Below are 24826 nucleotides of genomic sequence, written 5' to 3'. Positions count from 1 at the left end.
GTTCCTGGTGGCTTAGCGACTCCGTCGTCCTCAACTGAGCCACCTTCCAATCGAGCTCATCCATGGGCATCTGCGTCAGTGCCCAAAAAGTCAAAGCCTGCCAATCTACTGTCCCCTGTTTGTTTGGAGCCTTCTTCAGCGCTGATGGAAACTTGGCTCACAGAGCTGATGATGGCACCATCATCAATGTTGGAGGACATTGTTTGTGTGGCAAGAATGAAAGTTTAGAAGAACCTCTACGTTCACCCTCCCAGGACTCTAGAGATCTGCCCAAATGGAGGAAGAGTTTGACTCTTGACTGTAATGCCTTCCACTCCTCAGCTGCAGCTATGGTATGAAGAGCAGCTGAAGCCTTGAAATGGATCTCGCCCACTGCGAAGACAAATTTTTCCATTTTGGGTGCATTCCACCTTCTCAGTAGCAGAGTCCTTGCTTCTGTTCAGTGAGGTTCTGTTGCACACTGTCATGGCATCACACGACAAAATGCTTTTGAGCTCTGCAAACCACTAGAGATAGCCATAGGCACGCTCCACATGGCCCCCACTTTTTATCTTTTCACCTGGCCCCAGAAAGTCCAGTAGTCCGAGCCTCCTCCTCAAAGTAAAACCTGAATACCATCACCATGGCTCCTCCCAATAGAAATAAAAAGAATCCTGATTCTGTAGGTCGTAAGGTCTTTTTAAGTTGCCTTCCTCTCTGCACTAATTTTGCCATTTTTTTCTGTGTTGTTATGTTCATGCTGTATGGGAATTGTCAAAACTTAAAGTATCAGTTTATTCGACCAAGTGGAAAAGCTATTGAGGATCTGTTCTCTGATTGTTAGGATTCAGCCAAATAAATCTTGAAGTTTGACCTGAATTCTGTTCACACTGTTCCTGGATCCTTGGGCAGGGCTGTAATGCTGCACCAACCTTCCTGAATGTGTTCCATTGGTTTTCAGGAGATGTCCAAGCCACACTCGTGGGCATGGTCTTCGATGGAAAGTGTCTGTTTGGAGAGAAGGCCTACATCTTCATGGATCACTTCAGAACAGCTGAGCTATTGTTTGCTTGCTGGACCTTGCTTCCTCAGGGAGGCAATTCCATCATTAACGTACAGAGTTCCATCACTAACGTAGCGAGTTCCAAGACTATTCCCGGATAGTCAGTCCTGCCAGAGGCAACTTTCTCCATTGGACCAGACAGAACAGCAGATATACGCTTTTTCCAGGGCAGGATTGGATCTAGGGGACACCATCACTAACAACAGCAGCAGTTGAAGTCTCCACCACCTTCCATCAACTCTGCTGCCTCAAAACCTCCCTGACTCCTCCCTTACACCACCGTCTTCCAGTGTGGTGGGGCATCTGCAATCTTTCCACCAATTGGCACAGTATTAGAATGGATCAATGGGTCATCCAGCTAATCAGCAAGGCTAGACCCTGTACTTTTTGCATTGACCACCCTCCTACCTCCATGGCCTCCATTTCTCCCATGGCCCTTATGCAGAAATCATGGTTCAGAACTACATGAGCCAGTGACCCATCTAACCACCCCTAGAGCTGTGAGACAATATAATAATGGTCCAGATTAGAAGCATGAAGTCCGCTCTCCGGTGGGGGAAGTTGGTAATGGTTACAGCTAGTGGCTGTGTGGCTTCCTTTTCTTCCTTCCTGTTCCTTCCTGATACCTTTCTTTCTTAGGTAATCACTACTGGCGCGTTCTCTAAATTGTTTTCTTTACTTGTTTCCTTCCGGAGTCCAGTTTCCTTCCAGGGTCCTTCCGGAGTATTGTCCAGACAATACAAAACAAGAAGCTAAGGAAACTGTAGGATGCAGTCTCATTATTGTGACATTTGCAAGATATGATTTATAACATTATTTCATGTGAGGTTTTGATATAGGCTTGTAAATGTTCAACATTATTGCCCTCATCACTAGTGGCCTCTTAATTACGCGATCCACCGAAGGTATCTTTATTTCCTCCTGGAGGTTTTAGCTGCTGAAAACAACCAAATTCTCTGTGTGAAAGTGTTGAAAGTGTGGAGGAAAATGAGAAATTACCTTGAGAGTTGTCCTCCGTTTTAATAATCCCCCATTATTTCCTCTTTTCTTAGTGGATGCTCTAAGTAGAACTTGTAATGGCCAGGATTTTACCCACCCCTGGAGTTACAGATAACAGGAGACTGTTTATATCTGATTTCCAGGTATCTTATACTGTCATAGTCTCACAGTGGTGTCCGGCTTGCTCTCACTGCGATGTTCAATTAAGAAAGTTGGCCTGGTCCATGGTGTATTGTGGTTGCCAACCAAACACTAACTCAAAAGGCTTAAAGCCTGTCCTGATGTGTGAGGTGCTCTGTAATGTGAATAGGACTAGTGTCGGAATTTCATCCGTCAAAGCCGGTGTTCTTTTGAAGCATCTGCTTAATTGTTTCATTGTACCGTTCCACAAACCTTTCAGTCTGAGGATAGGATACCTCTGTTTTGATATGCTTGATTTGTAACATCTGACATAGTAGTAACTCTGACATGATGATGGTCCCTTGGCCGGTTAGTTCCTCCTCTGGTAGACTCACCCTGTAGAAGAATGGCACTAGTACAACAGGATCTTGAGCTGCACTGCTCTCTCTCATAGAAAAGGCTTATAGATAGCTGTTTAGTCCACTAATACCAGGATGTACTTATGACTGCTCCCTGATGGTCCTAGTGTATCAATGATTTCCATACGTATCCACTGGAATGGTGTTTTTATTGAAGGTAACATATGAGGATGTGATCTGTGGACCACCATGTCCTGCTTCCTTGCCTTAGGCTGGCCCTATTCTGCATCAGTGACCTACTAAACAGAGAATCCGCCCTATATGAATGTGTGTCTGCACCAGTGTATGGTCTACTTGTGTGTGTGTCTGTCTGTCTGTCTGTCTGTCTGTCTGTCTGTCTGTCTGTCTTTTGGTCTGTCTGTCTGTCTTTTGGTCTGTCTGTCTTTTGGTCTTTCTGTCTTTTGGTCTTTCTGTCTGTCTGTCTGTCTTTTGGTCTGTCTGTCTTTTGGTCTGTCTGTCTTTTGGTCTTTCTGTCTGTCTTTTGGTCTGTCTGTCTGTCTTTTGGTCTGTCTGTCTGTCTTTTGGTCTGTCTGTCTGTCTGTCTGTCTTTTGGTCTGTCTGTCTGTCTTTTGGCTTGTCTGTCTGTCTGTGTTTTGGCTTGCCTGTCTGTCTGTCTTTTGGCTTGCCTGTCTGTCTGTCTGTCTGTCTTTTGGCGTGCCTGTCTGTCTGTCTGTCTTTTGGCTTGTCTGTCTGTCTGTCTTTTGGCTTGCCTGTCTGTCTGTCTGTCTTTTGGCTTGCCTGTCTGTAGGGTTGTGGGTTCTTAAACTGTTGATGTAGCTCTGGGAACACAATTACTTTACCTTGCTAGTACAAAAACTGGCAAATTGTTATGTCCTTTATTGGGGCAGTTTGGGAACCGGCCTGGCAATATGTTCTTTAGATGGTGTGTGGATCTAGTAACTGGTCTCCTGGTAATGTTCCTTAGGGCCTGATTTACAACGACACCTCAAATGTGACTGCTATCCCATCCACCGTATTGCGATCCCCTTAAGGTAGAATAGTATCGTAATTGGTGGACAGAATAGCCATCTCGTTTCCCTTCTAAATGAGGCCCTTTGTTGGATCATGTGGAAGCCGACGTCAAGGCTGCATCTGTGACCTGCTGAATAATTCTGCTGGCTGAGCCTGTAAGATCGGTAGGCTGTTTGTGCGATTTTAGTGCTGTTTTTTGTCTAATGGCCTTATTAGTTTACATAGAATCAATTTAACTTTTAGCTTTATATTTAGAATCTCACAAAAGTCCCTTATTCGAAAGAGAACAGTGACGGAATGGGCCCATCGGTTGTACAGTTTCATATCGAGGAGCCATTGTAGATTTCCATGAATGCAGAGGGATTTACCCTGTTTCTCAGAGTTCATGTTCAAGCTATAATATTTAGTTCAATCTTTAACTAGAATTCCGTTTCCATCATTATAGTTTGGTGGTGCAGCCAGGACGCTACACATGAGCATCCTCTACTTTACCCGTTGTCCCAAGCTGTTGTTCTTAGCTCGGTAGGATTGGCCTAATCGTAAACTCTTCCTGCTCCAGTCAGCAGATTATTTTATTGAGCCTGTGTACTCACACTGATATATCCAGCACAAAAGCCTGTTTACAATAAAATAACTCCCATTTCCCATGAATAAGAAAAACACATTGCATATGTATGTCTCTTTTGCCAGCAACCGGCTCTGCTACCTCCGGAGGTTCACACAAGGATGATGACACAGCCTCCGTGACCAGCTTGAATTCTGCTGCTAGCGGCCGTCGGCTGAAGATCTACCGCACATTCCGAGATGAAGACGGGAAGGAGTATGTGCGTTGTGAGACCGTCCGCAAGCCATCTGTCATTGATGCATACAGCCGAATACGCACCACCAAAGATGACGAGTTCATGTATGTAATCAGGGGGCTTCTTGCAAATTTATTCAGACTCGCAGAGCATGTCAAGCATTGAAAGCTGACTGTCATGGATGCTGTTTGTCAGGCATGTGAACTGAATTTCTTCATTGTTTAATTTCTAACCCACACCTTCACCTAGACCCAGGTGCTCGGTGAGGCGGTCTGAATGGTTAGCGGGCAGGGGATCCTACAGTGGATCTCGTGTCTTTTGGTACAAATGTGCTGCTGTTTTCAAGGCAACATCTCAAGTACTAGCTGCTACTTAAGTACCCTCTTCTTCCTCTCTCCTCCTTACTCAGACAAGTTGTACGACTTGCAGCACACAGTATAATAGCAGTGTACACCATCACAACTCTGGTGCGAAGACCATTTCCATGCATTCCGAGGCTGTGCTGCTAATTGACAGTCTACTTCTGTTTGTATTTTACGACAGTGGTGCCATCAATCTGGTGATTTTACACCTGCAAGTCTAACCAGTATTATGTATTAAAATTAAAAGTGGCACAAGCATTTTGAACAGAAGCTCTTTACAGAACAGTTTAAGAAGTGTAGATAAATTAGACAAATTTGCAGAACTGAGTGGGCGCCTGCAGTTGAGTTAAAGTTAAGAAGTCGTAGTTGAGACAACAGACACGCACAGTGCTCCATGTAAAACTAATTTATCTATTTGTCGTGTTTCTGATGGATATTTTGTTTTATGAGGAAGAAGGATACGTATTATCGTTTAATCAGGCTGCAGAGTAACACGCCACATATAACATTGAGAAATTTTGGCTCTGTACAATATGAGTAGTGTTTCTGCATCTCATGACTACACAATGAACCAGGATGGTACATTTGGAGGATTGGTGTATGATGGAAGGCTTGTTAGTGGTGGACATATTCATTATACCGCTATAAATCAAATGGCATGCGTAAATATAACTACATGTAATCTGCTGGATTTACCAGTAAGTGTAGTGTTATGGGCTCCCATGCAGATGAGTGGATACTTTCTCCCGTATTCCATATAATCAGATAATGGACACAGGATGAAATTCTGTGGGACAGCGTACAGTGTTCAAGTTCATGAGCTTAAAGATAGAATCTCTCTCAGGTGGCCCACTTTTAGTTGCAGGATAGAGGCGCCTTTACGTCAGTGCTATCAGGTGCCACAATGTCAATGTGTGCATATGATCACCCTAACACTTGAGAGGCTTGTGAAAGCCCCCTCCAGGTGATTGTTGTGTAAGCTACGACTTTGGCATAGCTCTATAGGTGTGCTTTCCCACCCACGGGTGAAACAGGTGAATGTGGTTCAATGCACCAGCAATTAATGTGAAAGACAGGTTATCGTAGCCCCGCAGAACACTATTCAATTTGTAATTGAAATATAAGCACTGTTTTTGAGTTACTAACAGTCCCATAAAGGGATCAAGGGCACCCATTGTAACAGTAACAAACCTTATTTCGTTATTCACATTATCACACACAGATGAATGAACACTTAAGTTAAAAAGCATGTATCACTACAGGAATAATTTGTTTCTCATTGCGTCTAAAGCAACTACACTGAATATGATAAAAGCATCAAGAGAATAAAATGAACATTTCCAACATGGTTAAAATGTCATGTAGAACCTAACATGCTAAGCTCTAAGCGCTATACTAGGAGAGCATGAAAGGCAGAGCAGCTTGCTGTCTAGAGTCTCCTAGTCGGAAGAGATGCACTGCATACTTTGTACGAGGCTGTCTTTATCAGTGGAAGTGTGAAGACAGTGTTCCCTGCGAAGAGCAAACACTCGCTGCGTTCTTCCTCCAGGGGACATGGCTTTATCCACTTCAGGCAGGATGTGGCATATTCGAACTGCGCTGGCGGTAGGTGAGACCATCTCTGGCAGAATTTAAAGCGATAATCCGGGTGAAGGACCTCTCTTGACAAGTGATCGAGAGATAGTCCTGATATACTAAATCGTATCAGAAATTGGAATCCTTGACATAAGTTTAGGAACGTCTGACATAGATTATGTGCATCAGAGTGAGCATCGCAGACGTTCCCTTATGAACATATACGGTAAAAGGACGTCAATTTAGACTACACTATTTTGCCTATATGTCTGTCTGTGTACTAGTTAACCTTGACATTGGGGGAATATTGACATTTGACCCAGACGAATGTCATATCAAGTGTTGTATCTATGTTATCAATCGAATGACCTGACACTTTCAGCGTTCTTAGAAAGATAAGGGCAGACAACATCTGCGTCTAATGGCAGACAATGCAACGATTCTGCATAAATCTGGAAAGATGACCAAATCTATTGTTTTAGAGTGAGAAGATGGTGACAGCCATTTGCCAGGATGGGGTTGAGGCCTATATCTTTTGGAGTCAGACCTTAGGGGCTTTACATCATAATCTAGTATGAGACTGCTCCTACTGTGTTGGGCGCATTTTAGGTTCCTCCGAGTTATGAGCATGACACCTGCACACACACAAAGGCTCACTCTTCTAATCATGTGCTAATGGCATCAGAAATCACCTGCCCAGGAAACAGCACTTTTTTTCTCCTATAGGACATACAGACCTGGCTTGTACATGGGGCCTCAGTCCAAGGATGCTGTTGCCTAAATCAGGGCTGTGTGCTTCGTGGAGCAGGAGGCTTCCGAGTTGAGAGTTCAGGCTAGTTTAGGTTTCTGGTTTAATACCCGAACTGGCTCTTTGGTTTTTGCCACACAGATATACATATCTCCTAACTTTAGGTTCCTGCCACAGGGAAAAATCTTGTTTGTGTTCCTGCCTTTTGGTAGAAAGAACACGCCCTTGTTTCTGTTCCTGGATCCTTAAACGTCTGGTTTGTCAGTCCTCTTACTGGAGCTTACTATAGAGGGATCTTCCTCCCTGTCCACTACAAGTAAAAAATGTAAATGTAAATTAGCACTTGTATAGCGCACTACTCACCCGTTAGGGTCTCAAGGCGCTGTACTCATACCGCTATGGAACCCCTCCTGGCTTTTCCCTGTGAGGTGCCCACTCCTGAGCACCCCCAGGGTGAAGCCAGGCATCCAAGCGCTGTTGGGGCCGTTGTGGAGATTAAGCAAGCTATTGCCCAGAGTTGCAGAGTGGGACCCATGAATTAGATTAGGCACTGAGGCGAGAATTATCTGGTCAAGGGGAATTGAGTCCAAGACCTGCCGAAGCGGGACTTGAACCCTGGTCTTGAGCCAGATCTCTGCTTCAGGGTCTGCCGCTCTAACCATTGAGCCACACTTCTCCACAAGTAGCCTCGAGGAACAACAGCAGTGTTCGATGCTCAGGGTTCCCCTTGTAGTATACCTATCCGTGGAAACTATGATTACTTAATGCCCCGGTCGCAACGTTGCGACGGGGATTTGTCGTGGAGCCTTTTTGAGCTTGATATCCAGTCACCATTCTAAGGACTCGCCTTCCACTAGTAAACTGTTCCTAAAAGGATTCTGTCTCTTGATGGCAAATCCTCATTTCAGTTCACACGCGCCTGTGTATGTGTTTGGAATCATTGAAGGTGGTTTAACCCTAAAGCTGGTGCTTTGTTGAATTCTAGGGTGAAGCTTGGTTTATTGTAATAACTGGGTCCTGTGACTGGATAAAATGTTTCATTTCTGGTGCATCAGAGAGGATGTTTTTCCCACTTTTCTGTGTCAAACATCGTAGACTCCCGTGGCATGTTTTAAAGAGCCTGCATGTGATGAGCACCTTCGTGAGCTGCAGCAGGCCTGCTCAGAGCCACATTACTTCATTCACAAGACATGCGAGGATGTGCTTCAGACCATTATTCGCAATTTGATAAACATACCTTGCTAGATGCGTTCAGATAGACAAAAGAAAATTAGACGCATTAAAGAAGCAGATGCATCAAACGTCCAAGAGAGTGTATGAGTTTGATGGGTGGTCTGTGAACCAGCAATGTTGTGAGAGGGGTCAGGCAAATGGGCCTTAGCAATAGTGGTTGTTTTGCTATCCTCCAGGTTCCCGCACCTTCATAGCCCTCTTCTGTTGGGTAGATGTATCCTGACCACTAAACGTCCCCCGTTACTATGATCGTCCCTGCCCCACTAGCACTTCTTCATGTTTGACATTTATTCTTTCTCTAAACAACCAGAGAGAATGACTCGCTGTAGCCCTGAAGGCTGTGTTTGGGCACCGGGTCGTACCCCAAGGGAGACTCCAGTTCCGTCTTGGAACCCTAAACACTGGTCGCTCTCCCAGGGTGGCCATCCCAGAATCTACAAAAAGAAAACAGCAGCCTGTTCCCCACTTCTTGAAACAAGTGGGATCAGAGTCCTGCTATTGAGGTAGAACAGCTAGAAGCCATAGTATCCATCAGGTTCATGTGCGCAGGACTAGAGTTGCCAAGCCCCAGACACGTGGAAAGGCTCTAGGTGGACTGTACGAGTCACATGGCACTGGAATGATTGCCTCAGGAAGGAACAACAAATACATAACTGGCCAATAGCCCAGTCTGGTCGGCTTTGTTGTTTTGGTGGCAGAGATGGTAATGAGTTTTCATGATTTCCTCAACCAGTGTTTTGAGTTGTTCTAACTGAATCTTTCTGGTTTAGCCGGAAGTTTGCCTTGTTCGATGAACAACACCGTGAGGAGATGAGAAAAGAGCGACGACGAATTCAAGAACAGCTTAGGAGATTAAAGCGTAATCAAGAAAAGGAAAAACTGAAGGGACCTCCAGAAAAGAAGCCCAAAAAAATGAAGGAGCGACCAGACCTTAAGGTAAATCAGTCCTTAAAAGAATGTGACTCTAGATCATTCACTCGGCTGTAGAATATTTTGCTGTATTCCTACAAGTTACAAAGTGTGTATAAGGCTCAACAGCAGACATACCACCTTTTTCATACCTGTTTATGCCCTACAATCCACCCTTTGTTATTGTTTTACAAAGTTTATGTGACCTCTAACTCTTCCGTTTGCATCATAAATATAATCCTAATTACTGTAGACCTTAGGATGTTGTTATTTTTTCCATTATCAGTACTAGTGAAATTGTTATCTGGTTAATCTGTAAACATTTACAAATTGTAATACAGTGGAAACAGGATGGATTTTAAACCATTGGAGGAGGAAATAAGCAAAATCGAAGGTGACCTCTCCCTGGAGCTCAGCTTCTATTTCTAAATTTCATTGAAATGTGTGTTGAACGAGGAACATTGTGGTGCCCTAAGAAACCTTCACTGCCCTGGTAACCAAATCCATGGTTGCCTTTTATCCTCCCTCTTGTGCCCACATGGTGCTTTCCAGTAATGGTTACCAAGCGCATATCTGGTTCTGTGTTAATGAGTTACGGCCCTTGAGAGGCAGTATTGTCACACCCACTGTGCAAGATGCAGGAAAAGGCTAAGAGCATTTGTGCTTCATGGAGGAGCGGAGGTGCATTTAGTTTGTGAACTCTGCACCTTTGCTTCTAGCGAGATTCCTGAGGACACAATGGAAAAGGCTTGTGTAAGGAAAGGCCTCCTGACTTGGAAGACTCTGAATGGTTGGTTCATGCAGAAAGACTCTGAACCGACAGATGGGCTGTTGATTTTGGTAATAGATGGATAGTGAGAAATGACACTGCAATGGTCCCTTGGTGCAGCGGGTGCAGTCCTCGTTGGTGCAGCCTTTCTGTGCGGTTCCCTTGGTGCAGCGGGTGCAGGCCGCGTTGGTGCAGCCTTTCTGTGCGGTTCCCTTGGTGCAGCAGGTGCAGTCCGCGTTGGTGCAGCGGGTGCAGTCCTCGTTGGTGCAGCCTTTCTGTGCGGTTCCCTTGGTGCAGCGGGTGCAGTCCTCGTTGGTGCAGCCTTTCTGTGCGGTTCCCTTGGTGCAGCAGGTGCAGTCCGCGTTGGTGCAGCAGGCGCAGTCCTCGTTGGTGCAGCCTTTCTGTGCGGGTCCCTTGGTGCAGCAGGTGCAGTCCTCGTTGGTGCAGCCTTTCTGTGCTGGTCCCTTTGTGCAGCAGGTGCAGTCCTCGGTGCAGCCTTTTTGTGCTGGTGCAGCGGGTGCAGCAGGTGCAGTCCTCGTTGGTGCAGCCTTTCTGTGCTGGTGCCTTGCTGCAGCAGGTGCAGTCCTCGGTGCAGCCTTTATGTGCTGGTGCCTTGGTGCAGCAGGTGCAGCCCTCGTTGCTGTAGCCTTTCTGTGCTGGTGCAGCGGGTGCAGTCCTCGTTGGTGCAGCCTTTCTGTGCTGGTGCCTTGGTGCAGCGGGTGCAGTCCTCGTTGGTGCAGCCTTTCTGTGCTGGTCCCTTGGTGCAGCAGGTGCAGTCCTCGTTGGTGCAGCCTTTCTGTGCTGGTCCCTTGGTGCAGCAGGTGCAGTCCTCGTTGGTGCAGCCTTTCTGTGCAGGTCCCTTGGTGCAGCAGGTGCAGTCCTCGTTGGTGCGGCCTTTCTGTGCTGGTCCCTTGGTGCAGCAGATGCAGTCCTCGTTGGTGCAGCCTTTCTGTGCTGGTCCCTTGGTGCAGCAGGTGCAGTCCTCGTTGGTGCAGCCTTTCTGTGCTGTTCCCTTGGTGCAGCCTTTCTGTGCTGGTCCCTTCGTGCAGCGGGTGCAGTCCTCGTTGGTGCAGCCTTTCTGTGCTGGTCCCTTGGTGCAGCAGGTGCAGTCCTCGTTGGTGCAGCCTTTGTGTGCTGGTCCCTTGGTGCAGCAGGTGCAGTCCTCGTTGGTGCAGCCTTTGTGTGCTGGTCCCTTGGTGCAGCAGGTGCAGTCCTCGTTGGTGCAGCCTTTCTGTGCTGGTCCCTTGGTGCAGCAGGTGCAGTCCTCGGTGCAGCCTTTATGTGCTGGTGCCTTGGTGCAGCAGGTGCAGTCCGCGTTGGTGCAGCCTTTCTGTGCTGCTGCTTTGGTGCAGCGGGTGCCGTCCTCGTTGGTGCAGCCTTTCTGTGCTGGTCCCTTCGTGCAGCGGGTGCAGTCCTCGTTGGTGCAGCCTTTCTGTGCTGGTCCCTTGGTGCAGCAGGTGCTGTCCTTGTTGGTGCAGCCTTTCTGTGCTGGTGCCTTGGTGCAGCGGGTGCAGTCCTCGTTGGTGCAGCCTTTCTGTGCTGGTCCCTTGTTGCAGCAGATGCAGTCCTCGTTGGTGCAGCCTTTCTGTGCAGGTCCCTTGGTGCAGCAGGTGCAGTCCTCGTTGGTGCAGCCTTTCTGTGCTGGTCCCTTGCTGCAGCAGGTGCAGTCCTCATTGGTGCAGCATTTCTGTGCTGGTCCCTTGGTGCAGCAGGTGCTGTTGTCGTTGGTGCAGCCTTTCTGTGCAGCTCCCTTGGTGCAGCAGGTGCAGTCCTCGTTGGTGCGGCCTTTCTGTGCTGGTCCCTTGCTGCAGCGGGTGCAGTCCTCGTTGGTGCGGCCTTTCTGTGCTGGTCCCTTTGTGCAGCGGGTGCAGTCCTCGTTGGTGCGGCCTTTCTGTGCTGGTCCCTTTGTGCAGCGGGTGCAGTCCTCGTTGGTGCAGCCTTTCTGTGCTGGTCCCTTCGTGCAGCGGGTGCAGTCCTCGGTGCAGCCTTTCTGTGCTGGTCCCTTGGTGCAGCAGGTGCAGTCCGCGTTGGTGCAGCCTTTCTGTGCTGGTCCCTTGGTGCAGCAGGTGCTGTCCTCGTTGGTGCAGCCTTTCTATGCTGGTGCCTTGGTGCAGCGGGTGCAGTCCTCGTTGGTGCAGCCTTTCTGTGCTGGTGTCTTGGTGCAGCGGGTGCAGTCCTCGTTGGTGCAGCCTTTCTGTGCAGGTCCCTTGGTGCAGCAGGTGCAGTCCTCGTTGGTGCAGCCTTTCTGTGCTGGTCCCTTACTGCAGCAGGTGCAGTCCTCATTGGTGCAGCCTTTCTGTCCTGGTCCCTTTGTGCAGCAGGTGCTGTTCTCGTTGGTGCAGCCTTTCTGTGCAGGTCCCTTGGTGCAGCAGGTGCAGTCCGCGTTGGTGCGGCCTTTCTGTGCTGGTCCCTTGCTGCAGCAGGTGCAGTCCTCGTTGGTGCAGCCTTTCTGTGCTGGTGTCTTGGTGCAGCGGGTGCAGACCTCGTTGGTGCAGCCTTTCTGTGCTGGTGTCTTGGTGCAGCGGGTGCAGTCCTCGTTGGTGCGGCCTTTCTGTGCTGGTCCCTTTGTGCAGCGGGTGCAGTCCTCGTTGGTGCAGCCTTTCTGTGCTGGTCCCTTCGTGCAGCGGGTGCAGTCCTCGTTGGTGCAGCCTTTCTGTGCTGGTCCCTTGGTGCAGCAGGTGCAGTCCGCGTTGGTGCAGCCTTTCTGTGCTGGTGCAGCGGGTGCCGTCCTCGTTGGTGCAGCCTTTTTGTGCTGGTCCCTTCGTGCAGCGGGTGCAGTCCTCGTTAGTGCAGCCTTTCTGTGCTGGTCCCTTGGTGCAGCAGGTGCTGTCCTTGTTGGTGCAGCCTTTCTGTGCTGGTGCCTTGGTGCAGCGGGTGCAGTCCTCGTTGGTGCAGCCTTTCTGTGCTGGTGCCTTGGTGCAGCCCTCGTTGCTGCAGCCTTTCTGTGCTGGTGCAGCGGGTGCAGTCCTCGTTGGTGCAGCCTTTCTGTGCTGGTCCCTTGGTGCAGCAGGTGCAGTCCTCGTTTGTGCAGCCTTTCTGTGCAGGTCCCTTGGTGCAGCAGGTGCAGTCCTCGTTGGTGCAGCCTTACTGTGCTGGTCCCTTGGTGCAGCAGGTGCTGTTCTTGTTGGTTCAGCCTTTCTGCGCAGGTCCCTTGGTGCAGCAGGTACAGTCCTCATTGGTGCGGCCTTTCTGTGCTGGTCCCTTGCTGCAGCAGGTGCAGTCCTCGTTGGTGCAGCCTTTCTGTGCTGGTCCCTTGGTGCAGCGGGTGCAGTCCTCGTTGGTGCGGCCTTTCTGTGCTGGTCCCTTTGTGCAGCGGGTGCAGACCTCGTTGGTGCAGTCTTTCTGTGCTGGTCCCTTCGTGCAGCGGGTGCAGTCCTCGTTGGTGCAGCCTTTCTCTGCTGGTCCCTTCGTGCAGCGGGTGCAGTCCTCGTTGGTGCAGCCTTTCTGTGCTGGTCCCTTGGTGCAGCAGGTGCAGTCCACGTTGGTGCAGCCTTTCTGTGCTGGTGCCTTGGTGCAGCAGGTGCAGCCCTCGTTGCTGCAGCCTTTCTGTGCTGATGCCTTGGTGCAGCGGGTGCAGTCCTCGTTGGTGCAGCCTTTCTGTGCTGGTCCCTTGGTGCAGCAGGTGCAGTCCTCGTTGGTGCGGCCTTTCTGTGCTGGTCCCTTGGTTCAGCAGGTGCAGTCCGCGTTGGTGCAGCAGGTGCAGTCCTCGTTGGTGCGGCCTTTCTGTGCTGTTCCCTTGGTGCAGCAGGTGCAGTCCTCGTTGGTGCAGCCTTTCTGTTCTGGTGCCTTGGTGCAGCGGGTGCAGCCCTCGTTGGTGCAGCCTTTCTGTGCTGGTCCCTGGGTGCATCAGGTTCAGTCCTCGTTGGTGCGGCCTTTCTGTGCTGGTCCCTTGCTGCAGCAGGTGCAGTCCTCGTTGGTGCAGCCTTTCTGTGCAGGTCCCTTGGTGCAGCAAGGGCAGTCTTTGTTGGTGCAGCCTTTCTGTGCTGGTCCCTTGGTGCAGCAGGTGCAGTCCTCGTTGGTGCAGCCTTTCTGTGCTGGTCCCTTGGTGCAGCAGGTGCAGTCCTCGTTGGTGCAGCCTTTCTGTGCTGTTCCCTTGGTGCAGCCTTTCTGTTCTGGTGCCTTGGTGCAGCAGGCGCAGTCCTCGTTGGTGCAGCCTTTCTGTGCTGGTCCCTTGGTGCAGCAGGTGCAGTCCTCGTTGGTGCAGCCTTTCTGTGCTGGTCCCTTGGTGCAGCAGGTGCAGCCCTCATTGGTGCAACCTTTCTGTGCTGGTCCCTTGGTGCAGCAGGTGCAGTCCTCGTTGGTGCAGCCTTTCTGTGCCGGTCCCTTGGTGCAGCAGGTGCTGTTCTCGTTGGTGCAGCCTTTCTGTGCTGCTCCCTTGGTGCAGCAGGTGCAGTCCTCGTTGGTGCAGCCTTTCTGTGCAGGTCCCTTGGTGCAGCAGGGCAGTCCTCGTTGGTGCGGCATTTCTGTGCGGGTCCCTTAGTGCAGCAGGTTCAGTCCTTGTTGGTGCAGCCTTTCTGTGCTGGTCCCTTGGTGCAGCAGGTGCAGTCCTCGGTGCAGCCTTTATGTGCTGGTGCCTTGGTGCAGTCCTCGTTGGTGCAGCCTTTCTGTGCTGGTCCCTTGGTGCAGCGGGTGCAGTCCTCGTTGGTGCAGCCTTTCTGTGCTGGTGCCTTGGTGCAGCGGGTGCAGCCCTCGTTGGTGCAGCCTTTCTGTGCTGGTCCCTTGGTGCAGCAGGTGCAGTCCTCGTTGGTGCAGCCTTTCTGTGCTGGTGTCTTGGTGCAGCGGGTGCAGTCCTCGTTGGTGCGGCCTTTCTGTGCTGGTCCCTTGGTGCAGCAGGTGCAGTCCTCGTTGGTTCAGCCTTTCTGTGCTGGTCCCTTGGTGCAGCAGGTGCAGTCCTCGTTGGTGCAGCCTTTCTGTGCTGGTCCCTTGGTGCAGCAGGTGCAGTCCGCATTGGTGCAGCCTTTCTGTGCTGGTCCCTTGGTGCAGCAGGTGCAGTCCTCGTTGGTGCAGTCCTCGTTAGTGCAGCCTTTCTGTGCTGGTCCCTTGGTGCAGCAGGTGCAGTCCCCGTTGGTGCAGTCCTCGTTGGTGCAGCCTTTCTGTGCTGGTCCCTTGGTGCAACAGGTGCAGTCCTCGTTGGTGCAGCCTTTCTGTGCTGGTGCCTTGGTGCAGCAGGTGCAGTCCTCGTTGGTGCAGCCTTTCTCTGCTGGTCCCTTCGTGCAGCGGGTGCAGTCCTCATTAGTGCAGCCTATCTGTGCTGGTCCCTTGGTGCAGCAGGTGCAGTCCTCGTTGGTGCAGCCTTTGTGTGCTGGTCCCTTGGTGCAGCAGGTGCAGTCCTCGTTGGTGCAGCCTTTGTGTGCTGGTCCCTTGGTGCAGCAGGTGCAGCCCTCATTGGTGCAACCTTTCTGTGCTGGTCCCTTGGTGCAGCAGGTGCAGTCCTCGTTGGTGCAGCCTTTCTGTGCCGGTCCCTTGGTGCAGCAGGTGCTGTTCTCGTTGGTGCAGCCTTTCTGTGCTGGTCCCTTGGTGCAGCAGGTGCAGTCCTCGTTGGTGCAGCCTTTCTGTGCAGGTCCCTTGGTGCAGCGGGTTCAGTCCTCGTTGGTGCAGCCTTTCTGTGCTGGTCCCTTGGTGCAGCAGGTGCAGTCCTCGGTGCAGCCTTTATGTGCTGGTGCCTTGGTGCAGCAGGTGCAGTCCTCGTTGGTGCAGCCTTGCTGTGCTGGTCCCTTGGTGCAGCGGGTGCAGTCCTCGTTGGTGCAGCCTTTCTGTGCTGGTCCCTTGGTGCAGCAGGTGCAGTCCTCGTTGGTGCAGCCTTTCTGTGCTGGTGCAGCGGGTGCCGTCCTCGTTGGTGCAGCCTTTTTGTGCTGGTCCCTTCGTGCAGCGGGTGCAGTCCTCGTTAGTGCAGCCTTTCTGTGCTGGTCCCTTGGTGCAGCAGGTGCTGTCCTTGTTGGTGCAGCCTTTCTGTGCTGGTGCCTTGGTGCAGCGGGTGCAGTCCTCGTTGGTGCAGCCTTTCTGTGCTGGTGCCTTGGTGCAGCCCTCGTTGCTGCAGCCTTTCTGTGCTGGTGCAGCGGGTGCAGTCCTCGTTGGTGCAGCCTTTCTGTGCTGGTCCCTTGGTGCAGCAGGTGCAGTCCTCGTTTGTGCAGCCTTTCTGTGCAGGTCCCTTGGTGCAGCAGGTGCAGTCCTCGTTGGTGCAGCCTTACTGTGCTGGTCCCTTGGTGCAGCAGGTGCTGTTCTTGTTGGTGCAGCCTTTCTGCGCAGGTCCCTTGGTGCAGCAGGTACAGTCCTCATTGGTGCGGCCTTTCTGTGCTGGTCCCTTGCTGCAGCAGGTGCAGTCCTCGTTGGTGCAGCCTTTCTGTGCTGGTGTCTTGGTGCAGCTGGTGCAGTCCTCGTTGGTGCGGCCTTTCTGTGCTGGTCCCTTTGTGCAGCGGGTGCAGACCTCGTTGGTGCAGTCTTTCTGTGCTGGTCCCTTCGTGCAGCGGGTGCAGTCCTCGTTGGTGCAGCCTTTCTCTGCTGGTCCCTTCGTGCAGCGGGTGCAGTCCTCGTTGGTGCAGCCTTTCTGTGCTGGTCCCTTGGTGCAGCAGGTGCAGTCCACGTTGGTGCAGCCTTTCTGTGCTGGTGCCTTGGTGCAGCAGGTGCAGCCCTCGTTGCTGCAGCCTTTCTGTGCTGATGCCTTGGTGCAGCGGGTGCAGTCCTCGTTGGTGCAGCCTTTCTGTGCTGGTCCCTTGGTGCAGCAGGTGCAGTCCTCGGTGGTGCGGCCTTTCTGTGCTGGTCCCTTGGTTCAGCAGGTGCAGTCCGCGTTGGTGCAGCAGGTGCAGTCCTCGTTGGTGCGGCCTTTCTGTGCTGTTCCCTTGGTGCAGCAGGTGCAGTCCTCGTTGGTGCAGCCTTTCTGTTCTGGTGCCTTGGTGCAGCGGGTGCAGCCCTCGTTGGTGCAGCCTTTCTGTGCTGGTCCCTGGGTGCATCAGGTTCAGTCCTCGTTGGTGCGGCCTTTCTGTGCTGGTCCCTTGCTGCAGCAGGTGCAGTCCTCGTTGGTGCAGCCTTTCTGTGCAGGTCCCTTGGTGCAGCAAGGGCAGTCTTTGTTGGTGCAGCCTTTCTGTGCTGGTCCCTTGGTGCAGCAGGTGCAGTCCTCGTTGGTGCAGCCTTTCTGTGCTGGTGTCTTGGTGCAGCAGGTGCAGTCCTCGTTGGTGCAGCCTTTCTGTGCTGTTCCCTTGGTGCAGCCTTTCTGTTCTGGTGCCTTGGTGCAGCAGGCGCAGTCCTCGTTGGTGCAGCCTTTCTGTGCTGGTCCCTTGGTGCAGCAGGTGCAGTCCTCGTTGGTGCAGCCTTTCTGTGCTGGTCCCTTGGTGCAGCAGGTGCAGCCCTCATTGGTGCAACCTTTCTGTGCTGGTCCCTTGGTGCAGCAGGTGCAGTCCTCGTTGGTGCAGCCTTTCTGTGCCGGTCCCTTGGTGCAGCAGGTGCTGTTCTCGTTGGTGCAGCCTTTCTGTGCTGCTCCCTTGGTGCAGCAGGTGCAGTCCTCGTTGGTGCAGCCTTTCTGTGCAGGTCCCTTGGTGCAGCAGGGCAGTCCTCGTTGGTGCGGCATTTCTGTGCGGGTCCCTTAGTGCAGCAGGTTCAGTCCTTGTTGGTGCAGCCTTTCTGTGCTGGTCCCTTGGTGCAGCAGGTGCAGTCCTCGGTGCAGCCTTTATGTGCTGGTGCCTTGGTGCAGTCCTCGTTGGTGCAGCCTTTCTGTGCTGGTCCCTTGGTGCAGCGGGTGCAGTCCTCGTTGGTGCAGCCTTTCTGTGCTGGTGCCTTGGTGCAGCGGGTGCAGCCCTCGTTGGTGCAGCCTTTCTGTGCTGGTCCCTTGGTGCAGCAGGTGCAGTCCTCGTTGGTGCGGCCTTTCTGTGCTGGTGTCTTGGTGCAGCGGGTGCAGTCCTCGTTGGTGCGGCCTTTCTGTGCTGGTCCCTTGGTGCAGCAGGTGCAGTCCTCGTTGGTTCAGCCTTTCTGTGCTGGTCCCTTGGTGCAGCAGGTGCAGTCCTCGTTGGTGCAGCCTTTCTGTGCTGGTCCCTTGGTGCAGCAGGTGCAGTCCGCATTGGTGCAGCCTTTCTGTGCTGGTCCCTTGGTGCAGCAGGTGCAGTCCTCGTTGGTGCAGTCCTCGTTGGTGCAGTCCTCGTTAGTGCAGCCTTTCTGTGCTGGTCCCTTGGTGCAGCAGGTGCAGTCCCCGTTGGTGCAGTCCTCGTTGGTGCAGCCTTTCTGTGCTGGTCCCTTGGTGCAACAGGTGCAGTCCTCGTTGGTGCAGCCTTTCTGTGCTGGTGCCTTGGTGCAGCAGGTGCAGTCCTCGTTGGTGCAGCCTTTCTCTGCTGGTCCCTTCGTGCAGCGGGTGCAGTCCTCATTAGTGCAGCCTATCTGTGCTGGTCCCTTGGTGCAGCAGGTGCAGTCCTCGTTGGTGCAGCCTTTGTGTGCTGGTCCCTTGGTGCAGCAGGTGCAGTCCTCGTTGGTGCAGCCTTTGTGTGCTGGTCCCTTGGTGCAGCAGGTGCAGCCCTCATTGGTGCAACCTTTCTGTGCTGGTCCCTTGGTGCAGCAGGTGCAGTCCTCGTTGGTGCAGCCTTTCTGTGCCGGTCCCTTGGTGCAGCAGGTGCTGTTCTCGTTGGTGCAGCCTTTCTGTGCTGGTCCCTTGGTGCAGCAGGTGCAGTCCTCGTTGGTGCAGCCTTTCTGTGCAGGTCCCTTGGTGCAGCGGGTTCAGTCCTCGTTGGTGCAGCCTTTCTGTGCTGGTCCCTTGGTGCAGCAGGTGCAGTCCTCGGTGCAGCCTTTATGTGCTGGTGCCTTGGTGCAGCAGGTGCAGTCCTCGTTGGTGCAGCCTTGCTGTGCTGGTCCCTTGGTGCAGCGGGTGCAGTCCTCGTTGGTGCAGCCTTTCTGTGCTGGTCCCTTGGTGCAGCAGGTGCAGTCCTCGTTGGTGCAGCCTTTCTGTGCTGGTCCCTTGGTGCAGCAAGTGCAGTCCTCGTTGGTGCAGCCTTTCTGTGCTGGTGCCTTGGTGCAGTAGGTGCTGTGCTCGTTGGTGCAGCCTTTCTGTGCTGGTCCCTTGCTGCAGCAGGTTCAGTCCTCGTTGGTGCAGCCTTTCTGTGCTGGTGCCTTGGTGCAGCCTTTCTGTGCTGGTCCCTTGGTGCAGCAGGTGCAGTCCTCGTTGGTCCAGCCTTTCTGTGCTGGTCCCTTGATGCAGCAGGTGCAGCCCTCGTTGGTGCAGCCTTTCTGTGCTGTTCCCTTGGTGCAGCAGGTGCAGTCCTCGTTGGTGCAGCCTTTCTGTGCTGGTCCCTTGGTGCAGCAGGTGCTGTCCTCGTTGGTGCAGCCTTCCTGTGCTGGTCCCTTGGTGCAGCAGGTGCAGCCCTCGTTGGTGCAGCCTTTCTGTGCTGTTCCCTTGGTGCAGCAGGTGCAGTCCTTCTTTGGTCCTTTGTCTGGGTTGGTCGAGACCTAAGTTCAGGTTGCCAGGATTGCCCTATTTATCTTCAGAAAATATCCTCCGGGTAGGGTGTGGTTGGTAGCCTATGGACTACGAGGTTCCCTCCCTCCTGAGGACCAGTTCCTGGGAAGTGTGGCATCTGGCTATCCGAGGAAGCACCATTTTCCCCAGTCCCAAGATGTTGAGACCCCTCTCTCAATACTCAGAGCTCCTTAGCCCACACCCAGAGGTGTGGATACAAAGGGGCCACACGCCGCTGGAAAAAACGGATAACAACTGGCTTCTCCTCTCCTGTCCCCAGCGCCAGCCTGTCTGCCTAAAGAATAGAGCAGCCCCTCTCCCAAGTCTTACTTATTTTCCCTTCAAAGGTTACTTCTCCTTTGAAGCTTGCCTTTTGGGCTAACACTCGTGTGCCTTTCTCCGGGAGAGCGGTTAAGCCTCTCATCCATCTAGGCCCCTATTGTGTCCTTTGCTGGGAGTTGTTAGCACTTCCCCGCAGGAGGGCAGAAAGCTGTCTGCAGGACAAGCCATGTGTGCAGAAGTAATTGGGCACTTGTAACCTTGGACAACTAAAGTGGCAATCTCTAAAGTTGCACTTTGCCTATCAGTGACATTAAATTTGATTTAACCATTAAATCACATTTAATGTTCCGACTATTTTGATACCAAACAGTACCAACCTTAGTAGTCCCATGGAGAAGTTAGCAGAGCTGGGGGCCCAGGGTGTACAACTAGGTACTTGCCATTGGGCTACTAGCCTTTCCACATTCAAATGATGATAATTTAGGGGTTTTACTGCTGGAACATATAAAAGTACATGTTCCACTTTTTAAGCACCCTGCCTTAAGGCTCGTTAGGCCTGCCATAGGAGTGACTTACATACAATAAAAAAGGAGGTTTGGGCTTTGGCATTATTTTAAATGGCAAAGTCTAGTTAACATTTTAGGTCGACAGTGGCAGACTGGGAGCCATATTTTACCTTGTCGTATACATGGGGCACCACTAGAGCTGCAGCCCACGAGAGACAATTCAACCTACAGGCCTTAGGTACCCCAATACCACATACTAGGGACTTAGAAGTAAGTTGTTAATGACAATTTTGGACAAGCCAATTAAACACCCACCATTTTAAGGCTAAGAACACATGCACTGAGTGCTGTCTAGCAGGGTTTAGGACATTTTGGAGTCATTACACCACCATCTAGTAATCAAAAGGGGGGCAAAAGTCTGGTCAAACCTGCAAAATGCCTGTTTCCTTACACCTGATAAGAAGAGTACCTGTGAAAGGTAACACAAACAGCGATCCCTCCAATTACCTGTGGGTTTGCAGTCTCTCATGCAGGTTATCACGGTAGAGGTTGTTATTTGGTTGTGGGTATAACCTAATATTGGTGCTTATAGTTCATCGAAGTCTGATGATTGAGGTAGTGAAGTTGTATTTTTTAATAGATGAGAAATGCATGCTATTAGTGTCTTTGTGGTTATATTTGTTACTTTAGTCTTTGGCAAGATGTTTGAATATTCAATAGGACAATATCTCATCATTAGTAAACTTTGTTGACGGTGTCTGGGCCATGTCCTGTGGTATACATAGTCTACATGTCTCTTAATCTGCCAAATGGATGATCTTTGTCTGTTGTCTCCCCGAGACTTTGTGTTTGTGGTAATTCAGTTGCTTTGAGGTTTGACTTATTTTTAGGAGTTTGAACTTTCAATGCATATCTCCATGTATTACATTTATATTTTATTTTTGTCTCTGCAGCTCAAGTGTGGAGCCTGCGGCGCTATTGGGCACATGAGGACTAACAAGTTCTGTCCTCTTTATTACCAAACCAACGCGCCTCCTTCCAACCCGGTGGCAATGACAGAGGAGCAAGAGGAAGAGCTTGAGAAGACGGTGATCCACAACGACAACGAGGAACTCATCAAAGTCGAAGGCACCAAGATTGTCTTGGGGAAGACGCTTATTGAGAGGTGATGAACGGCGCACAAAATCTAATGAAGTGGCCAAGTCCGAGCCAACAGCAGAATCACCCAGCTAGTGTCTGGATGGGTCTCGGATTGTGTAGGAATCCTGTGTGAGACGAAAGTACACCTTGACAGTGATAAGAGAGGGACAGAGAATGAGCAATTCGATTGGTAGAGGCTGGTCGGTTTGTAGAATTGAAAGACGTTGATGGGGTTTAAGTAAAGACAGTGGTTGGTTTGTAGGACTGGAAGCTGGGCTAGTGTTTGTTTTTAGGATTCTTCGCTTGAATAGTCCTGGGATTATTTGATTGTAAGCACAGGTAGTGATGAGGCTCGTTGCATTGAAAGAGTGGGATAGGAGTGTATGCTTTGATATTGGGTAGGGTTGGCTGTAAAATTGGAAGCTTGGATAGTGACGATAGTTGGTTCGTAAGATCGGCAGCATGGACAGTAATATGCATGAAAGAATGCAAAGGTTAAATAGTGATTGGGTTTATATGATTGTAAGCTTTGTTAGTTGTATGGTTACATGATCATATGCTTCCATAGTCTGGGCTTTATGTGGCTGTAAGCGTGTATATTGGAAGGGTTTTACAAGTGTAAGCGTGAATAGTGGAGCGGTTCTACGATTGTGAGCACGGACAAAGATGGTTTATGTGATCGTAAGCTTAGCTAATTGTAGGAAACCGGATGTCAGACTTTGTGAGACCGTAAACCTTCCAAGATGCATAGAAAAGGTGATAGGCCAGCTCTTGCCACATGCTTTGTTTCTTCTGTAGTCACACACTGGAGGGTTCTTTACCTGGATAGTAGATTCAGTACTGATGCTGAATTAGTGATGCTAATCCTTCGCCTGTTCTTTTAACCCCAGTGCGGATGAGGTGCGGAGGAAGTCCTTGGTCCTGAAATTCCCTAAGCAGCCACTTCCACCTAAGAAGAAACGACGAGTTGGGACCACAGTGCACTGTGATTACCTAAACGTGAGTTCTGAACCTGTAACATACATATGTGCTCCTTCATATACAGAACAACATTTAACGAACCTGAATACAGCGCTGCTTGTGGCACACTCCTAAGTCTCGTGTAGTTGGTGTTAAGTTTGCTGCTTTCCATAGCGTACCAGTACATTCCTTTCACTGAGTAGAACACGCCAGCTTCCCATTGCACAAGATTTTGCCCACAGAGTTTAGCACGTTATGCCTTTTTGTGGACATTTCCATTACAAATGGAGTTTTGATCTTCATAAAGCAGGGGAGGCTAGAACTATAGAACAACAAATACACGGCAGGAATTTCCTGGCTGGCTTAATTCAACACTAATTCTCAAAACAACGCAAGAAGTGCATTGTTTTGTATGAAGGAATCACGTTCCTGTTTTATTTAAAACAAAGTGTGATATTTTGAGTTATATCTATGCTGCCAAAATCTTCACTGTGATTATCAATTCATTCCATCATGTATCAGTTTAAGCATAATTCTTAAACAAATATGTTCACAGTTCATGAATGTGAGAGGTGAAACAGAGAAGAGAAACAGCCTTGACCAGTGGGAAAAAGTGAGTTAAAAAGAAATTTCAGTCGCAGTGGCTGCTACATATTAGGTAATTAATACAATGGGGTGAACAGCAGTCCAATGATTCTAAGCACACACGGGGGTATAGTTTGGTTAAAGATGTACATAGGTTACTCGAACCCCACTTTGAACGTCTTCGGTCAGGGGAAGGACCAAAAAAGTCATATTCAGGTCAGTCCTAGTTATTCTATCCAGTTGATGACCTGATTTCACAGTATTCATGTCCTTGATGGACCTACCTGCCCTGTCATGTATGTGTTGATGTGTTTTAACTGCTGGCCTCCGGACATTGGCTGGTTTATTGCCACGTGTTGGAGGGGACCAGTGTAGGAGGCTGGACTGGCTTGTAGTGAGTACCAAGGGGTACTTGCACCTTGCACCAGGCCCAGTTATCCCTTATTAGTGTATAGGGTGTCTAGCAGCTTAGGCTGATAGATAATGGTAGCTTAGCAGAGCAGCTTAGGCTGAACTAGGAGACGTGTGAAGCTACTACAGTACCACTTAGTGTCATATGCACAATATCATAAGAAAACACAATACACAGTTATACTAAAAATAAAGGTACTTTATTTTTATGACAATATGCCAAAGTATCTTAGAGTGTACCCTCAGTAAGAGGATAGGAAATATACACAAGATATATATACACAATAGCAAAAATATGCAGTATAGTCTTAGAAAACAGTGCAAACAATGTATAGTTACAATAGGATGCAATGGGGAAACATAGGGATAGGGGCAACACAAACCATATACTCCAGAAGTGGAATGCGAACCACGAATGGACCCCAAACCTATGTGACCTTGTAGAGGGTCGCTGGGACTATTAGAAAATAGTGAGAGTTAGAAAAATAACCCTCCCCAAGACCCTGAAAAGTGAGTGCAAAGTGCACCAAAGTTCCCCTAAGGACAAAATAGTCGTGTTAGAGGGAGAATGCAAGGAAAACACAAATCAGCAATGCAACAACGATGGATTCCTGTCTGAAGGTACCTGTGGAACAAGGGGACCAAGTCCAAAAGTCACAAGCAGCTCGGAGATGGGCAGATGCCCAAGAAATGCCAGCGGTTGGTGCAAAGAAGCTCTTACTAGGCTGAAGAACTGTGAATACTGCAGGAACGACAAGGGCTAGAGACTTCCCCTTTGGAGGATGGATCCCCCACGCCTTGGAGAGTCGTGCAGAAGTGTTTTCCCGCCGGATGGACGCCAACAAGCCTTGCTACACGCAAATCGTGCGTTTGGCGTTTTTGGACGCTGCTGGGGCCCAGGAGGGACCAGGAGGTCGCAAATTGGACCTGCAGAGAGAGGGGACGTCGAGCAAGACAAGGAGCCCTCACTGAAGCAGGTAGCACCCGGAGAAGTGCCAGAAACAGGCACTACGAGGATGCGTGAAACGGTGCTCGCCGAAGTTGCACAAAGGAGTCCCACGTCGCCGGAGACCAACTTAGAAAGTCGTGCAATGCAGGTTAGAGTGCCGTGGACCCAGGCTTGGCTGTGCACGAAGGATTTCCGCCGGAAGTGCACAGGGGCCGGAGGAGCTTGCAAAGTCGCGGTTCCCAGCAATGCAGCCCAGCGAGGTGAGGCAAGGACTTACCTCCACCAAACTTGGGCTGAAGAGTCACTGGACTGTGGGGGTCACTTGGACGGTGTCGCTGGATTCGAGGGACCTCGCTCGTCGTGCTGAGAGGAGACCCAAGGGACCGGAGATGCAGCTTTTTGGTGCCTGCGGTTGCAGGGGGAAGATTCCGTCGACCCACGGGAGATTTCTTCGGAGCTTCTGGTGCAGAGAGGAGGCAGACTACCCCCACAGCATGCACAAGCAGGAAAACAGTCGAGAAGGCGGCAGGATCAGCGTTACAGAGTTGCAGTAGTCGTCTTTGCTACTATGTTGCAGGTTTGCAGGCTTCCAGCGCGGTCAGCGGTCGATTCCTT

At 50.9% G+C, this 24826-nt stretch overlaps 1 protein-coding gene across 2 annotated transcripts in view; it reads left to right on the top strand.

Annotated features, from left to right (window-relative positions):
• The window catches only part of TAF1 (TATA-box binding protein associated factor 1), a 290896-nt gene that overhangs the window by 152027 nt on the left and 114043 nt on the right, over window positions 1–24826 (top strand). For both annotated transcript variants that reach the window (XM_069209109.1, XM_069209102.1), the window contains exons 24-27: window positions 4243–4456; window positions 9041–9206; window positions 21120–21331; window positions 22197–22305. In XM_069209109.1, the coding sequence (XP_069065210.1) occupies window positions 4243–4456; window positions 9041–9206; window positions 21120–21331; window positions 22197–22305 (701 nt within the window). The remainder of the gene's footprint in view (window positions 1–4242; window positions 4457–9040; window positions 9207–21119; window positions 21332–22196; window positions 22306–24826) is intronic.

Source organism: Pleurodeles waltl, chromosome 2_1 (assembly GCF_031143425.1).
Source record: "Pleurodeles waltl isolate 20211129_DDA chromosome 2_1, aPleWal1.hap1.20221129, whole genome shotgun sequence".
NCBI classification, from domain to species: domain Eukaryota; kingdom Metazoa; phylum Chordata; class Amphibia; order Caudata; family Salamandridae; genus Pleurodeles; species Pleurodeles waltl.
Note: the sequence above shows the minus strand (reverse complement) of the source record. Positions and strands in the feature narration are given on the sequence as shown.